The sequence below is a fragment of the Nelumbo nucifera genome, chromosome 7, assembly GCF_055504915.1.
Source record: "Nelumbo nucifera cultivar China Antique chromosome 7, China Antique-T2T, whole genome shotgun sequence".
Lineage (NCBI taxonomy): Eukaryota > Viridiplantae > Streptophyta > Magnoliopsida > Proteales > Nelumbonaceae > Nelumbo > Nelumbo nucifera.
In genome coordinates, this window is record NC_142655.1 from 42,458,939 (window position 1) to 42,482,549 (window position 23,611).

Sequence of the window (23,611 nt, forward strand, 5' to 3'; positions counted from 1 at the left end):
TGAACAGTCACAACTTAAAAAAACATAAACTAATGGGCCTAAAGCCCAACAACTTCCTAACTAAATAAAAAACAACTCGGACCAACTCAACAAAGGTTTTGATGTTCTCTCAGGATTGAAGATTAACATAACTAAAAGTGTCATGACTGGAGTAGGAGATGTGTATCAAGACATTTTGGAAGAATGTGCAGTTTCGTTGGGGTGTCTAATTGGTGAGTTTCTGTTTACTTGGGATTGCCTATCGGAGTGAAAGCATCAGCATCTTCTACATGGCAACCGAGCAAATACTGGCGGGTTGGAAGGGGCGGGGGGGAGCTCTTTTTTTTTTATTTCGAGGGGGGGTGGAATATTACCATCATTAAGAGTGTTCTGTCAAACTTTCCAATATATTACTTGTCTCTTCTAAAAAATCCAGTAGTTGTGAGTCAAGAAATTGAGTGGCTCAAAGGAAGTTTCACTTGTTAAGATGGGAATGGGTGTGTAGGGCAAAGAAAGAAGGGGATTGGGAATTAGAAGGGTGAGAACCTTTTTTTCTTTTCAAAAGGGTGAGAACTTTTAATCAAGCACTTTTGGGGAAATGGGTGTAGAGGCTTTGGTGGGAGAGGGAGTTCTTGCAGAGGAGGGCTATTGCATGTAAATATGGGGTGGTGAATTTGGAAACCGAGGGTGGCCACTTCATCTAATGGGGTGACTTTGTGGAAGAGGATCATGAAATTTCAAGAGGGAACACAATCTTTTATATCATGGAAGGTGGGGGATGGGTTTAGTTTAGATTCTGGGAGGATGATTTGCTGAATGTGAGGAAACTGTGTGACCTATGTCCAAGATTGTACAGATTAAGTGGAAAGGAGATACCAATAGCTCAATGCTTTGAGTGAAGGCAGGGGGTCATTTTCTGGTGTCCAAGTTTCAGGAAGCCTTTTTTTGATTGGGAGGTCGAAAAGTGTGTGATACTGCTGACTAGACTTCAAGAGACAGGGGTTCATCCAGAGTACTCAAATGTGAGGTGGTGGAAGGAGAGCTAGAATGAGAGATTTGCAGTAAAACCTTTTTATACAGCTTCGGTTTGAAAGCAAGTGGAAAGACATCCTATTGGAGGTGTGTGGGATAATCAGATTCCCCCCAGAGTTGAAGCTTTTGTGTGGCTGATTTCTGTGGACACATTCTCACACAAGATCACTTGAAGAGAAGAGGTTTTTTATTTAGCAAATAGATTGTCTTTTGTTTATCTGAATCTGAAGATGAGATGCACCTGATGGTGGACTGCAGCTATGTTAGATGGATTTGGTTCTTCTTTCGATTCTTCAAGATGGAGGGGTGGGATCCCTGGGTGCCTAAGGTAATTTTTGAGAAGTGGCTAGCAATTATTGGGGAAAGAAAGTTAAGATCATGTGGAGCTGCATTCCCTTCGCAATTCACTGGGAAGTGTGGAAAGAGAGAAATAGATGAATACTCAATGGTAAAGAGAAGCACAAGGAAAAATTGTGCGTTGCAATAGGTTTAAGGTTGTTGGATTGGATGCTGTTCCTTCCAGATTTTGAAGACTCAAAAAGAGAAGTTCTTTTTCTGATTTTTGGAACACTTTGAATCTATGTTAATTGTACTGAGAACAGTTGTATTTGGTTTTTGTTTCTGTTTTGTGATTTCTTTGTATCTTTTGGTGATGCCTTGTCACCTGGCCCCTCGTTAATGCATTTTTTATTTATCTTCAAAAAAAAATACACCCATTGAGAATGTTAGAGCTGGGTGTATCTCTTTGTCACCTCTCAATGGGTGTATCTCTTGTCATCTCTCAGTTGTATTCCCCTTTCCTTTTGTTTCTGTTCAGGGTAATATTCAAATTACTATTCATGTTACCATAGCAAGTGAAGAAAATCACTAGCTATTCATCAGCCTTACTCCAAGAATTATTATCAAACCAAACTAAGACATGGTTCAAGGCTCTTATTTCCATAGAGTAGACCTGTAAAAAGGCTGTATAATTTCTATTATCTTTGCTTGGTTGAAAGAACTCATCCCCAAGAAATTAGAAGTGTGGTTCTGAGAATTCTTTGGTTGATCTCGTATGGATCTGGATTGAGTCAAATAATCAGCAGTGAGATCACCAGCCTTTCCCTAAGTATGAGTAGAACTTTGTAGGCAGCATGACTGGCACTAAGAAGGCATGGATGTCATTGCAATTATCCGCTTTCATGCTTTATAAGTACAGTCTGCACTCTCTTTGGACTGCAGTTCTGATCGTAGCTCCTGTACTGTCTGGAATGAACTCAGCCATTCCTTTTGCTTTTGAGTTTTGACTACTTTTTTCCTTCTTCCTGTAGGAGCAAAGGTGCATGTAAGACCATATATATATGTGATCTGGTATGTAGAACAACCAGTCAACCACTAGAGGCGAAAAAAGGTATCTATTAAAGCTCACGAAACATGATGCTGAAGCTGATGCATGGCGCAAAACAAGATTGATGTTGAAGAAAGAGGGTATTAGATGGAAACCTGTAATTGTGTTAATAGCGGGGACAGATGTATAAGCATGTGCAAATTAGGATGTCGTCCAATGTCCAATCAGTCCCTTATTTTCCCCTCATCATAAATCACACTGAACTGGCATAATAAACTAGTGAACTTTGCTAACAAAAGGTTCCCCTGTGTTCGGGGATGATCATACTTTTCCTGTGACCTTAAAGGGAGTATGCAGGAAGTGCCAGGATCTATAAAAGGGCCCTAAAAGGAACCTTCAAGACACTTCCATCAACCTGACACACAGACTTCCGAGAGGCATCTCTGAGCTTGGAGAACAACTCTCAGAGAAAGCCTGAACTTCATTGTTCAGATTCTTATTTAGATATGGTTCAGAATTCTAGACCTCGAGACTTCACTTGCAACCTCAATTCCCTTGTTTCTTTCAGCTTTCATGACCTTACAGACCAATCCTGTTGGCTACACTTACTAATCACAAGTCTTTTTCTGAACACAAGTTTTGCTTCAGTTGGACCATGGTCACATTAAGAAGGCATCCTCCCCATCATCTAACCCTTTTGGGCATGAACAAGGAAAATAATGATATTAGGTAGGAAAGCATGGGTGGCTATTGTCCATTGACTTGTAGTGCCTCATTTGTAGTTTTGTCATGACTTCTTTTCATACTATGGTGTTTTGAAATGTATGGAATCGATCAGTGGTGTTTTACTGCTTGGTCACGGGGTTTTAAAGATCACTAACCTTTCCCTGATTGGTATGTGGTTGATACTATTAAAGCATCCACCATACTCATGTTCAGTTTAATTATAGATCTGCATGTGATAAGATGTGATTTCTATGGATAACCACAACCTCTTTATAAGACAATGATGCCAGAGCATATTTCTACCATGAAAGAATAATTATTGTTTTGGAAATTATATTTATAGATATCAGCATCATACCTATTTCACTAGGTAAAAGAAGCACTTTCTTTTTTTTAATCATGTTATCACTTGATATATTTTGTTGTTTCATAAACACAGGTATACAGATGCTGCAACTTTTCTACTGAGATGGGGCTTAGCGGCAGATAAATGTCATGCTGTGAACAGTCAATGTAAGGTAAGAAATTCCAATTTAATGCTCTTTCGTAATCCTATAATTACATGTTACCAAATATTGATTTACACTAGAAAGACAAAATCTAGTATATATATCCTCTGCAAACCTTTTCTTTGTCATCTGATGTCTTCTGTTTCTTGGGACTGGAACTTCGATGCAGTCCATGGAACTGTGAAGCTAACTTCTTAATATAGTTCAACCTTGTATGTTGATCATCGCATTGAGTCTTGACCATGAGTTGGTATGCTGCCTTTCTCATGTGGGTCTTAAAGTTGTAAAGATTGTTAATTTTTGGACTACAAAGGTTGGTTTCTATGTTTGTTTAGGAAGGCGGATTGGTCTAGTGGGACAACTTATAACTTCATTATTTTGATCTCATGATATGTTAAAAGTACACAGTAGATTGATCAGTAGCATTTGCTAATCTCTGTTTACTCATCCTGTCTTTTTCTTCTATTTTCTTTTCTCATTCTTTTATTCTGAATAAATATAGCAGATGAACATGGTAATGGGAGTAGGATTGGTCCAGCAATACTTTTCCCTAGTTTAGTCTATTTTCATTTCTCTTCTTGTGGGAATGGGTTCTGTTTCTACTGGGGTTTCTGCTACAAGATAGCTGTCCACCTTTCTTTTTTTTTTTTTTTTCTCTTATTCGATGCACCGACCATGGTGGTTGGCTGTTGTATTGCTGAGGTAGTGTGGAAGTGTCTCATCTCCTGAAAGGAAAACCCAGAAGATGAGTACTGTGGTACAGATTGTGTGGTACAAACTATCTTCTGCAGATTTCCTGCAAGGTCATTGTAACTCTTGTTAGTTATGCATTGGCATTTATGTGATTGCTTTTCATGCATACTGTTTTGGTTTCAAGTGAAGCATTACTTAATCTGTAACTTGTATATCCAACTTGGTGTGTGTGTGTGTGTGTGTTCTTGTATGTTTCATATTAGATATCTTGGGAAATTTATCTCACCTATATATCAGACATTTGGCAAAATTCCTGAGTTAACATTATGCACTGGATTTGTCTGCTGAAGGTTTATCTAGAAGACTGAAGACATCTTATAAGGATTGTGGAATGTGCAACAAAATTGGGCAGTGAAGGGAAGATTTTCAATATTGATTTGGAGTATTTGATTTCAGCGAGTAAGAGTGATATCGATCAAGAGAAGAGAGGAGGAGAAGAAGAAGAAGGAAGATGGAGAGAGGAGAGAAGGAAGAGGCATGAAGATTGAGACCAAAAAAACATAAGCTGGCGGGGCTAGTGTTTGTATTTATATGTTAAGGCAACAAAATAAGAAATAAAAGATAAAAGGACAAAAGTGCCCCTGTGGCACATAGCTAAGATTACATCACTCCCCCTCAAGTTGGGGCATAGATATCAATCATCCCCAACTTGTCACAAAGATTATAGTGCTGCATGGAATTTAATCCTTTAGTAAGAATGTCTGCAAGTTGTTTCTCAGAGCTGATGTAGGGAGTGCAAATTTCTCCTTTTCCAATTTTTCCCTGATTAAGTGTTTGTCAACCTCTATTGTTAGATAGTGTATGCCCTTAGCTCCAATCAGAATGATGTACCATATGACATTTATTGTAAATGAATAAAGTACATATATGATTCATGTTATTGTGGTGTGTTTCTGTGTAATACCCTTAAACTGGACATTTATGAGACTCGTGTTAGTTTAGAATGTTCACAGTCGTTGGATAAGTCTAGGGAGATTTATCCTGCCAAGGCTGACACTGATGTGCCGCTAAGTTGGTTGGGGTAGCCTGTCTCAGCTGCCAGGGTGAGACCCGAGGTACATGCAGTGTAGGTTTACTTGAAACCCTGAACCAGACCAGATTTCCAGTATTACCCTGGACCTTGGAGATTGATGGGCAAAACTGGAAAGTTACACCTGACCCCTAGACTCGATTATGATACTGCACTAGGTATCGGATTGGGCTGTCTTTGATATGCCAATCAGTGAGATCCTTAGAAGGGGTCAAAACTTGGGTATGTTGGGACAATCTGAGAATTCATCTGAGTGGGTGATCATAGTGACGGGATCAACCCCTTTGTCGGACAAAGGTAATGATCGGGGATGCACTCTCTCTAATGGAAACCAAGACTGCCGGCAACCGATTTCAATCGTTGAAATTTGTTTTTGCAAAATATATTTATATAAAGATATACATATATATTATGGTTTCAAAATGTTTGCAAAAGGTTTTAATACCCGAGATCCATGTGAGTAGAGAGTGCAACACTGTTTCTTGCAGTCGAGGGAGAGGTCCTCTCTTGTCGGGCAATGTTTGATCATTATGGGCTGAGAAGTTAAGTGTAAAACCATTGAGGGTAATACCTGATGGGCTAATCTTGTATCTGCCCACAGTCCTTGGGTTTTCATAAGGTGGCTTGGCCTAGGGACCACTTAGTGTAAGTGTTGGGCCCGTTAAGAGCCCATGGTGATGGGCTCAGGGGTTCACTACCCATAACAGTGAATTCGGCTAGGCCTTGTAACAGAGGATAGGTTGAACTCATGTGGCTGATTTGTAGATCAATGTTTGGGTCCCACGCCATACAAAGAAGCCTAACTGGGCAGCAATTTGGAGGGTAACTGAGCACATGGACTTATTGGGCCTAAAGCCCATTTCGAACTGGTCTAATATGATTAGTTAAACAAGGGCGGATCTGGGATTTGGATCAGTAGATAGGATAGGGAGTTATCCCTATCCACTCAGAGAGTCTAGATTCAAATAGAGATTTGGATCTGGAAAGCTCCTAATGAGATTTGGAGGGCTGATCTAATATGCAGATAAGATAAGGGCTTATCCTTATCTCTTAAAGAGAATTCCTGATCCAAATACAAATTTGGATTAGGAAACTCCTAATGAGATTAGGAGCTCTCTTTAAGGCTATAAAAAGGAGGGGTGAATCATTCTACACAACATCTCAAAAACCCCAGATATCAGATCTTAGATCACACAGAGAGAAGAAAACAACAGTGTGATTGTGCCATCTTCTCCTTGCGTTCTCCTCCAGTTGCCGCCAATTGCCAGTTCGATCTCTATTCTTGTAGGAGCGATCAAGAGAAGTTCTTGATATCAGTCTTTGGAGAAAGGCTGATGTGAAGTCGTGCTCACAGCCTCTATCGAATTCTTGCTGAAGGGTTCGGTTCTTTGGAAGAACGCTGCTGATTCTGCTCCACCCTACACTGTGTCATCTCTAGTGGGAGCAGTTTTTGGAGATTTCTTTGGGCGTGAACACCTTCATTGCGAGTTACTGCTACTCTATATCAGGTATATTCCTCTCCTACCTTTTGGTTTCAGATCTGGTTCGGTTTAGGTTCAAGATTGATTCTTGAAAATGTAGATTTTCTAAAACAGGGAATGTGATTCCTAGATGGGAGAAAGAGAAATTTTTGAAATTTCGCCCAACCTACCTACAGGGTTCGGCCATCCATATGATGGATCTCTCATCCCTTCATCTATATGTTTAGCTCTATCATGGAGAATAGGATTGGCTGCAATGTTAATGGCAGCCTTATTGTCATAGTAGAGTGACATAGGATCACTGAGAGGAAAGCCCAATTCACCCAAGAGATTCTTTTTTTTTTGATAAATGAGAGTAATTTTATTGAAATAAAATCAGAAATACAAGTAGCCTAAGAAGAGGCATGAGATGTTACCTCCCCCAAGGATTGAATCATAAAAACTAAAACATGCCCAAACCTGAGATACAAATTACAAAGTCGCCCAAAACAGATCCCCCCTTGACACCCCTTGCTTGGCTAGAGAATCAGCCATTACGTTTGCTGATCTGCTAACCCACTGGAACCTAACAGTCATATTTCTTGTCATCCATTTAACTTTCTTTAACAGATCCCTATAGCCCCAACAAACTGTGTCTGGGCTATTCAGCCAGCCCACTACTACCTTGGAATCTCCTTCTACTAACAAATTGTTCACTCCTAATTGACTAGCCATCTGTATGCCTTGTACTGCTGCTAGTAGCTCTGCCCTTACAGAATCGCCTTGAGAAGAGAGACAACGTATTGCTGTCTTTATCTCTCAAAATACCTCCAATTCCGGATGGCCCTAGGTTACCTTGGCAGCTGCCATCAAAGTTCAATTTTACCACTCCATCCGGTGGGGGTTACCATTCAACTTGTAATTTGTTCTTAAGTGGAGACTGTAGAAGCCACTGCTTCCCAATTTCTCCTTAAGTCATCAAAGGAGAAATCTGCCAACAATTGTGAAGATTTCAGCCATGAAATTGTCTTTGTCAATATACATTCCTTGACTTTATCTAAACTTCTTTCCTTTTCTTGAAATATTCTAGCATTTCTCTCCTCCCATAAAATCCATAAGGTGGCGGTTCTGATACATTTCCACATTATCTTCCCCCTTTTTGTCAATCTCCCAAGAGCATTTGGAGTGAACAACAGCTTTACTTCAGAGGGCAAGTTCCACCTGCACCCAAATAAAGAAACAACCCAATTCCAAATATTGGCAGCAAAGGAACACGATATCAGCAAATGGTTACAGTCCTCACCCTTCACTTTTCACATAAAGCTCCAATTTGGGGACAAACACAAAGAAGGTTTCTTCTTTTGCAAGTTTTCCACAGTATTGATCTTACCATAATAGGGTTCCCAACAGAACACTGCTACTTTGGGGGGTATTGGCCTTGACCAAGCCTCTTTAACAGGGAAGATTTGAGAGGAAGGGTTAGAGCAAAGGGCTTTAAAGAAAGATGCGCAAGTGAAAGAGCCAACCGGGTTTAGAGCCCAGACTCTTTTGTTCGGGTTAATGGGGTCCAGGAACACCGAATCTAGAAGCAACAACAACTCTGAGACAAAGAAATTCTTCATCCCTTAACCCTCTCTGAAACCTAAAATTCCATTTTAAAGTCGGGGCAAACCGGGGGGGAAGGAACCAAGAAATGGGTTTCTTTTTAAAGAGGGATATGGAATAGAGAGAAGGGAAACGGTCTTTTAGGGGTTGAGTGCTCACCTAAGTATCTTCCCAAAAAAGAATAAAGTTTCCAGAACAAGCATCATACCTTACAAACTTGAGGAAATTAGGGAGAATGCCAGAGATAGCCTTCCAGGGAGTTGTGAGCAAAGTCCTTCGGGATACCCCCGCATCCCAACCTGATTCAGAACAGCCATGGATACTTTTCACTACTTCATGCCACAACCTCTCCCTCTCCAGGGGCCACCTCCAAAGCCACTTACCTAAAAGAGCCTCATTCCTACTCACCACATTCCCTAAGCCTAGTCCTCCTTTTTTGCTCCTACTCACCACCTCCCACTTGACCAAGTGGTCTTTTTTCTCTACACCAGGTTCCCATAGGAAGTCCCTCATCAGTTTTTCCAACCTCTTTGCCTCCCTTTTAGGAATTCTAAAGACTGACAGGAAGTATAAAGGCAAATTGGCTAAAGTTGCTTTAATCAAAGTAACTCTACCACCCACGGAAATGTAGTTCTTCTTCCAAGCTGCCAATCTGTTTTCAAAATTTTCAACCACCGGATTCCAAAACCTACTTTCCTTTGGAGGAGAAGGATCCATCAGCTAACCTCACTTTATCTTTGCCAGAAAGAAGGGTGTAAGATTGGAAATAGGTTAACTTACCAGTCATGTGATTGGAAGCACCAGAATCAATAATCCATGGAGATTCAGAGGTATCAGTAAACACATGGAATGCAGAAGCTAAGTTACCTGAGGAAGAAGCAAAAGAGGTTGAAGGAGTGGGTCCAGAATCTGTTTGTGTGAGGGCCCTACCATATTGCTCCAATGGTCACTGAAGGTAGTGATAAATATTTTCCTTAAGATCAGACCTAGGGGGGCTATCCTGAGAGTTCACAGTAGTTCCTCCACTTTGCAACTCATGAGAGGCCAAGTTAGCCAAGGTGAACCTTTTCTGATTTGGTTTCTTGTTCTGTTCTTGTGCTGATTTCGTATTCAGATCTTGTGCCCACTTCGGTTTTCCATGCAGTTCCCAACATGTTTCTTGTGTGTGTCGGGATTTCTGACAACGAGAGCACCACAATTTATCCTTATCATCAACCTTTTCTGACCATCTCCCTTTCTTGCTGAATTGATATTACCTCTTGCGGCTAAAGCAATGGTCTCCCCCTCGAGAGGATTCATTGCAGATTTTCTACTTTCCTCAGATTGAACCAGTGCATACACGTCTTGGACAGAAGGAAGATCCTTGCTGCCCAAAATTTGAACTCAAATGGGTTCATATATGGGATTAAACCCTAACAAAAAAGCAAACACCTGCTGCTCAGCTGCTGTGACACTTACTGTTTGTAGGCTTTGGCATCCTTTTCACTCTCCCAGTCAATATTCTGATAGTAATCTAACTCTTTCCAGATAGATGTGAGGGCAGAATAGTAGGTGGATAAGCTTCTTTCCCCTTGTTTACATGTTGCAGACTCGGCTTGCAATTGATAGATTCTAGCATAGTGCCTCTACTCGGAGTAATCCTTGCTTGTTCCCATATTTCCTTGGCTGTTTCAGCCCACATAAAGTTCTGCTTAACTGATGGTAGCATAGTAGTCAAAAGCCATGACATAATCATGCAGTTTTCCTGGTCCCACCATATTCAGCAGTACTAGTCCTAGGTTCCTCCACTTTTCCATTGATATACCCTTCCTTACCCCGGGCTGTGATGTACAGCCACATCTCCTTAGACCATGTCAAATAATTTCTGCCATCTAAGGGAGTAATGGTCATTGGAAATCTCAGAGTCAAGACTATTGTTCATTCCTCCTTGGTTGGAAGAAGTTCCAGAGGTTGCAGAATCTTTAGAATTCATGACTGACACATACTAAGACAACGACAGTTCCTTCACTTCAGTCTACACACACAAAAGGACTATACAGTCCTTACTCTAAGTGTTCTGACAGTTAGAACACAATTACAGTCCTTGCTGCAACACACTTTCACTGATCTAACAGACCTCTCCAAGGCTAATATAAGCCACAAACCTCAGTACTCTGCTGCTGTACCAGCGATCTGAACATTTTAACAGGTGTAACAGACTTCTCCAAGGCTAGTATAAGCCACAAACATCAGTACACTGCTGCTGTACCAGTCAACCAATCCAGGTCACTCATGGACTACAAATAATTCCACAAGTACACAGGTTTCTGGATCATCTGACCCACAAAGAAGGGGTTAAACTTCCCATATACCATTCGGTCAAGGCAGCCCTTAACCTGTTCTTGGTACCAGCACCAAGAACCAAAGAAAAAATAGATTTAAATTTTGTTCGTGTTCAGTTCAAGCAGATTCTGGTTTTTACAGTTCAATAATAATAAAGTAAAGAATAGAAAAGGGGCCGCCAACCTCTTAGGACTCAAACAGTCATCAACACTCTTCTGGAATCACTTCAGTTGAGTTTCAGCCCAGAACAGGAGAGGTTCAGCCAAGGAGTTCTTAGGTCCAGAACAAACTTGTTTTCTCCATTCTCAGTCCAGTGAACACAGAGGATGTCTTCGACCAATAAAAAAAATATTTACAGAGCCCCGACCTGCTCTGATACCATGATTTCAGCGAGAAGGGTGATCCCGATCAAGAGAAGAGAGGAGAAGGAGAAGAAGAAGGAAGAAGAAGAGAGGAGAGAAGGAAGAGGCGTGAAGATTGAGACCAAAAAAACATAAGCTGGCAGCGCCAGTGTTTGAATTTATATGTTAGGGCGACAAAATAAAAAATAAAAGATAAAAGCACAAAAGTGCCCCTGTAGCACATAACTAAGATTACATCAGTATTCTTATTGATGGAAGTATTTTTACATGGTTTAATGGCTAATCACAGAAGACTGGACACATTTTTTCTGATAGATTTGGAAATCTAATGTGGACTTGATTCAAGAATCCTTATTTAGTATTTAGCCATTTATTTGATGATAAGCCAATCTTTATCAAAAAAGAAAAGAAAAGATTCTACAACTCAACTCAACTCAGCCTTAAATCATGTTTGCTATTTCATTGATATGATTGAATAGTGGAAGAACTGAAGTGGTGGGGAAGTCAGGTTTTATCTTAGTTCAGAAATTGTAACTTCTGTTCAGTGGTTAAACTATTTGTCTTTTCTTTATTGTACAAGGACATTGTTATAATTTTATAACTATTTATTATTATTAATTTAAATCAATAGGTGGTCACTTCTAATATCCAGATGCCTGTACTGGGGTGCTGTATCATGTCAGATACTTCTGTTTTTTTTTTTTTTTTTTTTATATATATATAAGTAATTTCAATTTTATTAGAGAAATCAATATAGTTATGTACAGGAATAAAATCATCTCCACGAGTGGTGTGAGATTCACTTCCTGTATTAGAAAAAACACATAATAATTACAACTCTGCCCAAAATAATTGATCCCTATTGACACCTTGTTTAGCTAGAAAATCAGCCACCCCATTAGCTGACCTTCTCTCCCAACGTACATTTACTGTCATATCACTAGTGAACCATTTATACTTATTGATTTCATTCCTATATTCCCAAATAATTACAATGTACACTCACTGTCATATTACTAGTGAAGTATCATGTCAGATACCTCATAGTGTAACTTCTGTATCTGACAACAGATCCAGTTGTGTCCTTGCCATACCTGGGTAACATTGGTGGCAGAGCTATTTTTCTTTGCTCTCACCACATTCCTCTCTTCTGTTTCCTTTTTTTCTTTGTTGCAATAACACATATAGGGCTGTAATTTGGTCGGATTCGGATCAGATCCAGATACATCCTAATCCAATCTGATTATCAAAACGTTAGATCCAAATATGATCTGAGGTCCAATTGTTGGACTTGGATTGGATTCATATTTAATTCAACTCCAGCTTATTGCACTTAAATTGAAAAAAAAAATTAAGTACTTTTTGACTTATACATATATAATAAATATATATAAATACAAAGTATTAATTTTATTAGTTAAAACTTTATATAACTGTATATAATATATAAATATGCATAATTATTTTACATATATGTACAAAATAATATAATTGAACTCAGATTTTAATTGAATTGGATGGGGTTAAATCCACACCTGATCCGATTATTAATCAGTTGCAAGTTCTAACATTCAAATCCGGGAAAATCAGATTGGATTTTGGTCTTTCAGTGTCCATTTACAGCTCTAAACGTATCTATCTAATGCTTGTTGGTATTAGAACTTTAGGGGGGAGATCATTTTATTTTCTGTTGTAGACCATCCATGACCTTAAATGTGCACCAGCAGCCATTGTTTACCACCAGTTGTACATTCTTAGTGATTACAACTGATAACATAAGCTTCTCCTGAAGCAGATATGTAGGATCTGATTGATATTTGATTAATTAATTAATCCACACGAATTTTAATCATAAAGGTGGGTTCTTTTCATACAACTAAAATATTGGTCCTTTTTGATCTTTTTTTATGCTAATTGCAAATGCATTCAGATTCCAGGTCCTGTTTGATCTCACTATGATGCAATATGAGTAGAAATTCACAGCCCAAGTTTCAGTATACTTGATTTAATTCAACTGCCTTCAAATACATTCTAACTTCCTTCAGCTTGATTCAGGCATATCTCGGTGCAATTCTTGTTTACCTTTATTCACATGACTTAAAGCAAGCAGAGAAGTGCTATAACGACTGTTGCCAGTGAGTACTATCTTTTCCAAAGCACCCTATAATTCTACAAGTTTCTTTATCTGGATAAATGCCTTTTGTTCCTTCTTTTACGTTTCTACATTTTAACAAATTCTTTATTGAATATATATTAAATTATTTCTTGGCTGGCAAAAGAAATTTGATTATAGATCAATTATTATTAGTAAATGGTGATTACTGTCCAACTTTCTTTGCTTTCCACAATGAATAATTTTTTTATGACCCATTGGAATTTATCTAGACTATCATTGTTGGGGCAAGTCTATGATCATTTGTGTTTTAGTTAATTTATTTCAGTGTTATAACCATTTTTCCTTGCCAGTGCAATTTCATGTTCTTGTTCTTGTTTTTTTTTTCTCTTGGATTTTTTTTCTATTACATAATCAGGATATTTAGTGACTGGTTATGTAAAACCCATTTCTTACAACATTGCTAACACAATATCAGCAAAAATGATCCATGTGGATGTGGTAATATCTACTCTCAATATTTTAATAAGAAAGCAATTTTATTAATATATAGATGTACGATGCACACAAAAGCTTTTTATTTCAGACTACTTGATGGTAGACCCAACTGGTCAACTATAGGTGTCAACTTCTTTTACATATTTTGTATTTTTTGGGGCATCAAGGTATTTTGGTAATTTTGCATATTGCTTGTAGGTTCAGGCACAAAAGCTTTTTATTTCAGACTACTTGATGGTAAACCCAACTGGTCAACTATAGGTGTCAACTTCTTTTACATATTTTGTATTTTTTGGGGCATCAAGGTATTTTGGTCATTTTGCATATTGCTTGTAGGTTCAGGCCTTAGGAATCACTTAATTGAGTTATATTAGAAGAATATATTACATATGTTACCTTTTCGTCTAGGGTTGTTTGTTACTGGTTATTAAAGAGCTTAGCCCTTATCCATGTGAGTCTAGGGTTGGATATTTCATTACCCAATTCCAAGGTTCAAAATATTGACACGATATGCCCAGTACAAGAAAGAGATGCATTTTCCTCCAAAAATTACAAAAAAAAAAATTATTTTATATGTTTTAACATTTTTTATTAACTACTTATCAAACCCATTAATCCAACAACAATTTATGTCAAAAATGATATTTTTTAATTATATTGGTATTTAGTGATTACTAAAGGAAAATTCTGAATTACAATATATGTATCTTAGAAATTCTAATAGACCTTATGTATTTTTAAACTAAAACTTTATATTTTGTAATTTATTAAATTAATAATATAATCTACATTAAAAGTATTAAATAAGTAAAAAATTACCCGGTATTGTTGATTGCAATGTATCTCTTCAAGTCTTCATATAAACTATTAAAGTGCCATTCCTTATCTTTTTTTTAGTCAGCGCCATTCCTTATCTTTTTATACCTTATTAATAGTTATTTCAACCTTACATTTAGTGTTATTGATGTGTTTGTGGGATTTTCAAGAGTTTCCCTAATGTATCCAAGCATATCCATATCTTTCAATTGTGTCAATGTGTATCCAAAGCGTATTATGATACATATCCATATTGAAACTTGCTGATATGATAAGCAATACCGATATTTTAAACCTTGCCCAATTCAAGTATTATTCATAAATTTGAGCCAAACAAATTTCTAGACATTTCTCTAAATTTTGAATGCACCATTAACCAGTCCATAATCAATTAACCAATATCAGCAACAATTCTTCTATTAGCTTTGCTTTTGTCTTCAAATAGTCCTGTTTCTTTCTTTCCAAATGCTAGAACTGTAAGAGCATGGACTTACAGAAGTCCCTGCCACAGAATAAGGAATGTGAAGTTCATATGCCTGCAATAAGGACACAAAATCCAGTTATGCAAAATTCAGTAGTTCCCCATACTTAGGCATTTATCAAGAGTCAGAATAAAGAAGATAAGCCAGGAAACAAAAGTATTGGTACATCTAACAGAGCTCTAATAGTATTCAGACTAGAAAGAAGAAAGAGAAGAGGAGAAGAAGAGAAAGAGAAATTAGGGTTAAGAGAAACAGTTGACCCTCTCTTGGGAGAGGAGATTAGAATCTGTCTCTCTAAGATAGTTGGTCCAGTATATATATTAATGAAAAAATGTGCAAGTACAATAGTGTCTGTTTATAATAATTTTAGGATTGGAACATCCTTATCCTCTGCAAATGATGAGACCACCCTGTCGCCCAAGTACTTGACATAAAACAGCTCTCTCAAAACTCCTCATGCTCATGTCTAAGCATGTCACAAATGCCAAGTTCACAGTTCACAAATCCATATGCATGCTAAGGTGCTCCAACCCATGGTCAGCCCATGGCCCCTTCATACTTGGAGTATGGACCTTATAGGCAAGATAACCCCACCATCTATAGGGTGTTGTTGGATACTAGTGGCTACAGATTATTTTGCAAAATGGGTGAAGTAGTCCCACTCAAGCATGTCACAACTACAAATGTGGAAAATTTTATTAGATGGCACATCATCCATAGATTTGGTGTGCCAATGAGAATTTTAACAAATAATGCCGGGGTGCTCACAGTTCAGTTAACCGAACCATGGGCAATTTTTTGAAACCATTGGTCCTACTAGTTTTTGCATTTCTTTGAATTGGTACCATAGGTTAACTAATTGATCGGTTTCGGTTTTTGACTGGTTCGGTTAACATATGTTATAAATAAATATATAATATATTTATTGTATATTATATATTATAAATAGATTAGTTATAAATATAATATACATGTTGATGTGGTGGGAAGACGACGGAGGATGGTCAAAGTCTTCGAAGGTCCAGAGAGGACGACAGGAAAGAGAGAACGTGGGGAGGAATACTGGTTGTAGAGGATGGTGGGAGAAGAGCAGAGAAGGGATGATAAGAGAGAGAGGTCCCTTAACAAACTCTAAAGTAACCGGCTATTTACTTTACTTGTTTCTTGATATAATGACTTCTATCAAGAAATAGGGGGGTTGTAAACTTAAAATAACAAGTCATAGAAGCCATGTTTCTTGATAGAAGGCCTTTCATCAAGAAATAGGGGGCTAAAGTAGAGGAAATATTGAGCTATACCTTACAAAATGCTCCTACGGTTTCACCATCACTTACACCTTCAACACTTTGTACATGACTCAAACGACCCAGAACTCAAGTACGAGTCAATATGACAACACCAACAAAGAGATGTCCAATAAGTAGGCCTAACCATGTCCCTCATTCCAATAGAGTATAAAATCACAAGATTCCTTTCATTTCGCAACACCCATTAAGCTGCAATTTATAACAAATTAATCAGTTCCTCCGTTCTCAATCATCTAATCATAATTACACAACACCAAACAAGCAAAGCAAACCACAAAGGATGCTTATTGACAATAATACACTTATCAATAAGCAGGGGGGCTAATGTAAGTACATGCAAACTCACTATCACCGGGACTACGGTGGGGATGTTAAAAGAAAAATGGAGAAATCCCAATCGAGACACCTTTGAATTGGCACAATGACACTTTATCAAAGTTATGTAAGGCCCACACACTTGTGATGAGCACAGAAAGCCATCCTACACTTGAGATGAGCATGAAGCGCTATCTGAGACCTACGATGAACATAAAACACTTCCCCGGACCTGCGATAAGAAATCAACGTCACTTGAGACTTGCGATGAACATAAAATGATATCGCAAGAGCCCAATGCACTATCAGCACTTTGCAATGAGCATGAAATGGCAACTCCTACTGTAATGAACGGAGGATAGACCTCGAGGCCAGTGACACCCACCTACGGGAGATTGGCATTCCTTCTGTTCACAACCAACTGTGACAAGGCGCCTTAGAGGCAATCGAGCAGAACACCCAAGCACATCAGTCAGATCCAGGTCTTGCCCTTGACACATGTCCACAGGGAAACCCGTAAGGGGGCATAGCCTACATATGTCATGCAAGAATCCTTAGGAAAAGGGAAACTCTGTCCTTAAAGGATCTCGTTGGACACGTGGCGAAATCCCAATGGTGCTTCCTTAATAGTCGACATAAAGATAAAGATCCCCTTTCCTAATAGGATAAGTCTCTTTTAGATCCTTCCTCTTATAGCCTTGGGGTCCTCTCTATAAAAAGGGGGAATAACACTCCCCCACGTCAGAGAATCGTATAACCTTGACCCTAGAGTTTCTTAGGGGACCTCTCTCTCTTATCATCCCTTCTCTGCTCTTCTCCCACCATCCTCTACAACCAGTATTTCTCCCCACGTTCTCTCTTTTCTGCCTCCTCTCTGGACCTTCGGAGACTTTGACTAACCTCCGTCACCTTACGACCACAACAACAATATGTATATATAATGCATATATATTTATATATAACATTTAGATAATATGTGACATATATCAAATATATATATAATATACATATACATATATATATACATACATACATACATACATACATATATATATATATATATCAGTCGGTTCAGTTAATCGTCGTTTTTTTCTAGGTTAACCAAAACAAATTGGTTCAGTTAACCTTCTTAACTTTAATCTTTTTAGTTTTGTTAAAAATAAGGAAAAAGTAAGAGATGCCAACCAGGCCATGTTCTCACGTTATTATAGGATGAAGTGTCCAATATTGATGTGGGCTGTTCTGATTTGTTAAGCAACCCCTAACACAGACTATCAAGTTTAGCTAATCCAGACTTAGAGAGGAGAGGGATGCAAGAAAAATAACCCTAGGCAACCACACCCTTAAATTGTTGACAGCACAAAATTCTTGTAGAGAAGCCCTCTTTGTTCGTCATCCTAAAATTCAGTCTCTAAGGCGCCTTACAAGCTAATAAGAAGAAGCTTCCTAAGGAAGAAACTTGTCCCACAAGTAAAATTTACAAAATAAGCTAAATTAGACTAAACCTGCTCCAAGCAACTAAACATACAGAATACTAAATAAAGGAAAAATTCTAGATTGAGACATGTTCCTAATCATAACTCTTAAGTATGAAAAATTACAAAATACCCCTGTCCAGCTGCAATCTCAACCACAAGAAGAGCATCTTAAGGTGGGATGAGAACCTAGGATCTTTCCAAGTTGATCCCACAACTAATCCAGCTTCCATGTGGGTCCCATGTTATCATAATGGTTCCAAGTAAGCGTAGGAGCAACTTTGGTTCTCCTCTTAACACACCTTAAGTTGATTCCCATCACTGGCAAGCTGGGAGTGAAACCTACTTAAACTCTTGTTGACCCTAATTAGAAGGCAGGGGTAGATGATGGTGATATTCTTCAAGACAAAGGAGTCTTTAAGAGATTAGTGGGTCAAGTGCTATACTTATGCTGTACCAAACCAGACATATTATATTTTACGAACTTAGTAAATTTATGCATTGGCCAAGAACCACTCCTATTTAAGCCGCGGATAGAATCATATGTCTGTAATCTAAAGGGATATCCAGGAAAAGGAATTTTATATGCAAAGCAGTCATTTCAAGGTGGATGGGATAGATGTTATTGTTTTTGGATAATGTATTGGAGGCAACATTGTCTTATGGAGGTGTAGGAAACAATTAGTTGTGTCTATCTCAAGGGCAGAATCATAGTATAGAGCAATGGTTCATGGACTCTTAGATCTGCTAATAGAAATTTAATTATCCTTCAAATTCTTGATGAAATTCCATGGTACCTTACAGTAGACATACCCAACATGAAGAAGATACCTCTATATAACTCTATAAATTCCCACTAAAATCTGTCTCTTACTTTCATTGAACCACACTTCATAAAGAATTGTATTTTTTTCCCAAAATGCCAAAGGCACTTTCAAATCCCACTCCTCCAAACCTCCCTAGATCATATGAGACAAAAACATTTCCTGCAAAACTGTTACTCTGTCCAGATAAAGGCTAGGGCTCTGATTTTGGTAGACAGTGTTGTGAGGTTGTCAAGTTTGCTTTTTCAATCTAAGATGTGATCTAACCTTTATGTAAGACTGTTAGTTTCTTCAATTTTTGGTGTTAAGAAACATATTTTTTTATTGCTACCCAAAGTAGTTAATGCCAATGACCTCCTATAGCTTCTGGGTGACACAGAGTTCCTGTTTGCCAAAGTGCTGAAAAGTTAGCTAACTTAGAAGGTTGCCTTTCTATGATGGTCTATGATAGACATTAAACTAATAGAGGGTTGTTTCATGAAAGCACCTAAATTACGAGATCAACCAATGAACCAAATCTGAATGGGGCTGATAGTATTTTCTTACAATTTGGACATACCAATCCAAGCAAAATCATTCTCTCCACTTGCAAGCATTTTCATTTGAAACTGTAAATGTGTTGCGTTAACTACAAATCTTTTTACAATTAATCCCCTACATCTTTTTCCATTGTACATGATTTAGTTAATATCATCAAGAAATGAATTAAAATATGAATAATGTATAATTAATAAATTGAAATATGGTACCTATTTTGAATGTGAGTATAAAAATGTGGATTCTGTACAGTATAAAGAGAAACTGCATACTTAGTAAATTTAATTAAATGAATAAGTGTAGCTGATGCAGTGGGGCTAGAACAAGCTATCAGAAAACAGAAACAAGAGGAAGAAAGAGTAGAAAGGGTAGAGAGAGAAAAGAGAGAAATCCCAAGGAATCACTCCAAGGGGTCCTAGAATCACTCTAGGGCTTGTAGGAATCACTCCATACAGGAAGAGAGCTCTTAAGAAATCTTCATTCATTCATTAGCTTCAAAAGGAAGAGAATACATCTATTTATAGAGTGACTTGTGTGGCCCGGAACACTGTTCACCATAATTACAAAAAGTACCACTCTTTGTCTTGTGCATCAAGAAACACAATAACTTTCTATCTACTAATGCAAATAAACTGAAAATTGAAAGACAAGAACTACTAAGCTAGAGGAACAAGATGCTATAGCCCAAGCCCACATTGGGCTGGTAAAGATGATGAAGATACCCCTGACCAGATCAGTCCGAGTCCCAAGAGTTCTTCTCCATGCCAAATTAGAACCTGTTTGTTGGCCTTCTTCTTATGAGGATAGGTCTTATAATGCATGGACCGATCCCCATCATCTCTCCCTGGCTTGAAAGAACTCAACCCTGGTGAGTTAAAGGCATGATATTGCTCATAAAGTTCTGGATTAAGATGATACAAATCTTTAGCTATAATCCACGAACATTCTGGAAGAGGTAGATTCTTCCACTTTACAAGAAACTTTTGATAACTTCCACTTGCTGTAGAAATCAACTTCTCATCAAGGATGCCTTCAGGCACATTAGTAGGTGGAACCAAAAGTAGCTTAGGCAATGGGACTATGGGATAATCACTATGGCCATGATATGCACTTAGGTCTTAAACATTGAAGATTGGGCTAATTCCCATTTCGCTTGGCAGCTCTAGGACATAAGCATTAGAACTGATTTTCTTAGTGATCTTATATGGACCTGCACTCTTGGAGTGAAGCTTCTTATAAAAGCCCTTAGGAAAGCATTCAGGACATGTACGCACCATAACCATTCACCCTCCTAAAAATCAGCTAGGCGCCTATGTAAATCAGCTTTGGCTTTGTATGCATCATTGCTAAGAGCAATCTTGCACCTAACTTCATCATGGATTTCTCTCATGTGGCGAGCGAAGCCTTCAGCCTCTATGCTAGTCCTGGCTTCTTGTAGCAAAGACACTAAATCAATAGGCCTCTTGGGCTGAATTTCTGTAACTATCTCAAAGGGACTTCTTCCAGTTGACCTGTTAACTGAACTGTTGTAAACAAATTCAGCCATAGGTAGGATGAGATCCCACCTGGAAGTATGGTCACCAACTACGCAACGTAGCAAATCACCGAGGCTCCTATTAACTACCTCAATTTGTCCATCAGTCTGAATATGGAAAGAAGATGAGAACTTCAGTTTTGTATTGAGGAGTTTCCGAAGTGTTTTCCAAAAGTAACTCATAAACTTTGCATTGCAATCAGAAACAATAGTAACAGGAACACCATGTAAACAAACAACTTCCTTAAAGAATAGGTTTGGCACATGCGAGGCATCTGATGTTTTACTGCAAGGAATAAAGTGGACCATTTTTGAGAACCTATCTTACCACAACATAAATTGAATCATGACACCTTATTGTCTTGGGCAGACCTAGGACAAAATCCATGGAGAGATCTTGCCAAGGCTCATGTGGAATTGGTAAAGGGGTGTACAACCCTATATTTTTCTCTCCCTTTTGCCAATTGACAAATTCTGCACTGTTTGATCACACGATCAACATCAGCCTTAAGGCTAGGCCAGTAAAAGCGATCTTCTACCATAGCAATGATCTTGTTCCGACCAAAATGCCCAACAATTCCACCTGCATGCAACTCCCATATAACATAATCACATAGTGAAGTGCTAGGAACAAATAAGCAAGTTCCCTTGAACAAATAACCATCATGGATAGAAAAGCCAGGATATTTAGATTGTTGTCCAGCTTGTAAAGAACCATAAATGATGCTGAAATCCTTGCAACTAGCATAATCTTGCTTCAACTGATCGAACCCCACAACCTGTATAGACATAGAATGAAGTATATACACCACTTGGCTCAATGCATCAACTACTCAGTTCTCAACACCAGCTGTATGCTTAATCACAAAGTTATATTCTACTAAAAATTCAGCCCATTTCTGATGTTGACTACTAAGATGCTTATGAAATTTGAGATATTTGAGTGTCTCATGATTTAAATACAAAACAAACTCTTAAGAAATTAAATAATGACGCCAATGTCAGACATTGCACAACAACATAGAATTCTTTGTCATATGTTGAGTACTTTTGTCTAGCTTCATTAAGTTTTTCATTGTGAAAAGCTATAGGATGCCCTTCTTGCTTAAGCACACCACCTATTCCAACTTGAGAAGCATCACAAAACACCTCAGATTTTTGAAAAGTTGGGCAATTGTAACAATGGGGTCTCAGTCATCCTTTGCTTGATAGTCTCAAAGGCTTTTGTTGCAGCCTTAGACCAAACAAATTCCCCCTTTTCCATAACTTCTGTAATTGGTGCCATAAGAGTGCTGAAATTCCTTATGAAACGCCTATAAAATGTAGCCAATCCATGAAAGCTTCTCACTTCATAGATGTTAGTGAGGGTGGGCCAATCAAGTATAGCTTTCACCTTGTCATGATCAGCCTTGACACTTTCAGATGATATAACAAATCCTAAAGCAATAACAGTAGGTGTCATAAAAGAGCACTTTAAGTTGATGTAGAGCTTTTCCTGGCACAAGACTAATGGTCAAGATGATCATCAGGTGTATGATTGTATACAAGAATGTCATCAAAGTAAACAACCAAGAAACGACCAATAAAAGAACGACGTACTTGAGGCATAACTCTCATGAAAGTGCTGGGAGCTAGAACAATAAGAGAAATTGCATACTTAGTAAATTTAATTAAATGAATAAGTGTAGCTGATGCAGTGGGGCTAGAACAAGTTATCAGAAAACAGAAACGAGAGAGGAAGAAAGAGAGCTCTTAAGAAAAGAGAGATAAATCCCAAGGAATCACCCCAAGGGGTCCTAGAATCACTTTAGGGTTTTGTAGGAATCACTCCATACAGCAAGAGAGCTCTTAAGAAATCTTCATTCATTCATTAGCTTCAAAAGGAAGAGAATACATCTATTTATAGTGACTTGTGTGGTCCGGAACACTGTTCACCATAATTACAAAAAATGCCATTCTTTGTCTTGTGCGTCAAGAAACACAATAACTTTCTATCTACTAATGCAAATAAACTAAAAATTGAAAGACAAGCACTACTAAGCTAGAGGAAGAAGATGCTATAGCCCAAGCCCACATTGGGCTGGTCAAAATGACGAAGATACCCCTGACCAGATCAGTCCAAGTCCCAAGAGTCTTCTCCATGCCAAATCAGAACCTGTTTGTTGGCCTTCTTCTTATGAGAATAGGCCTTATAATGTATGGACTGATCCCCATCAGTAGCTGACTTAATTTTCCAAGAGATATGTAGTATTTTATCCTCTTGGAAATAACCATCTTACCTCCTATATTCTTGTGAACATCCATTGATTTCCATGTCCAATTGAAGTAACTTTACCTATTCTCTTGGGAAACAAGTAGAGAGATCATGTTGTAAATAGCTTATCGTAGACTCTTAGTAGGAAATTATTGATAGGATCATAGGATACAGCCTCAATCAAACTGATTGTGGGATCCTAACCTTTGTATGTAATGACAAAACTTGTTGAAAAAAGAGCTCAGGTCATGTGTGGGGAAACATTACATGAGCTGGTGGGATAGCTACTAGTTGTCATGAATCTTTTAGGGCTATGCATAATAAGTGAAAATGGTTAATGAGCTGGTGATA

The 23,611-nt window shown here is 38.2% G+C and overlaps 1 protein-coding gene across 2 annotated transcripts in view; it reads left to right on the forward strand.

The window, feature by feature from the left end:
* The window catches only part of GSNAP (gamma-soluble NSF attachment protein), a 76,454-nt gene that overhangs the window by 46,896 nt on the left and 5,947 nt on the right, over nucleotides 1–23,611 (forward strand). For both annotated transcript variants that reach the window (XM_010248868.3, XM_088891354.1), the window contains 2 exons: nucleotides 3,504–3,582; nucleotides 13,161–13,240. In XM_010248868.3, coding sequence (XP_010247170.1) covers nucleotides 3,504–3,582; nucleotides 13,161–13,240 — 159 coding nt within the window. The remainder of the gene's footprint in view (nucleotides 1–3,503; nucleotides 3,583–13,160; nucleotides 13,241–23,611) is intronic.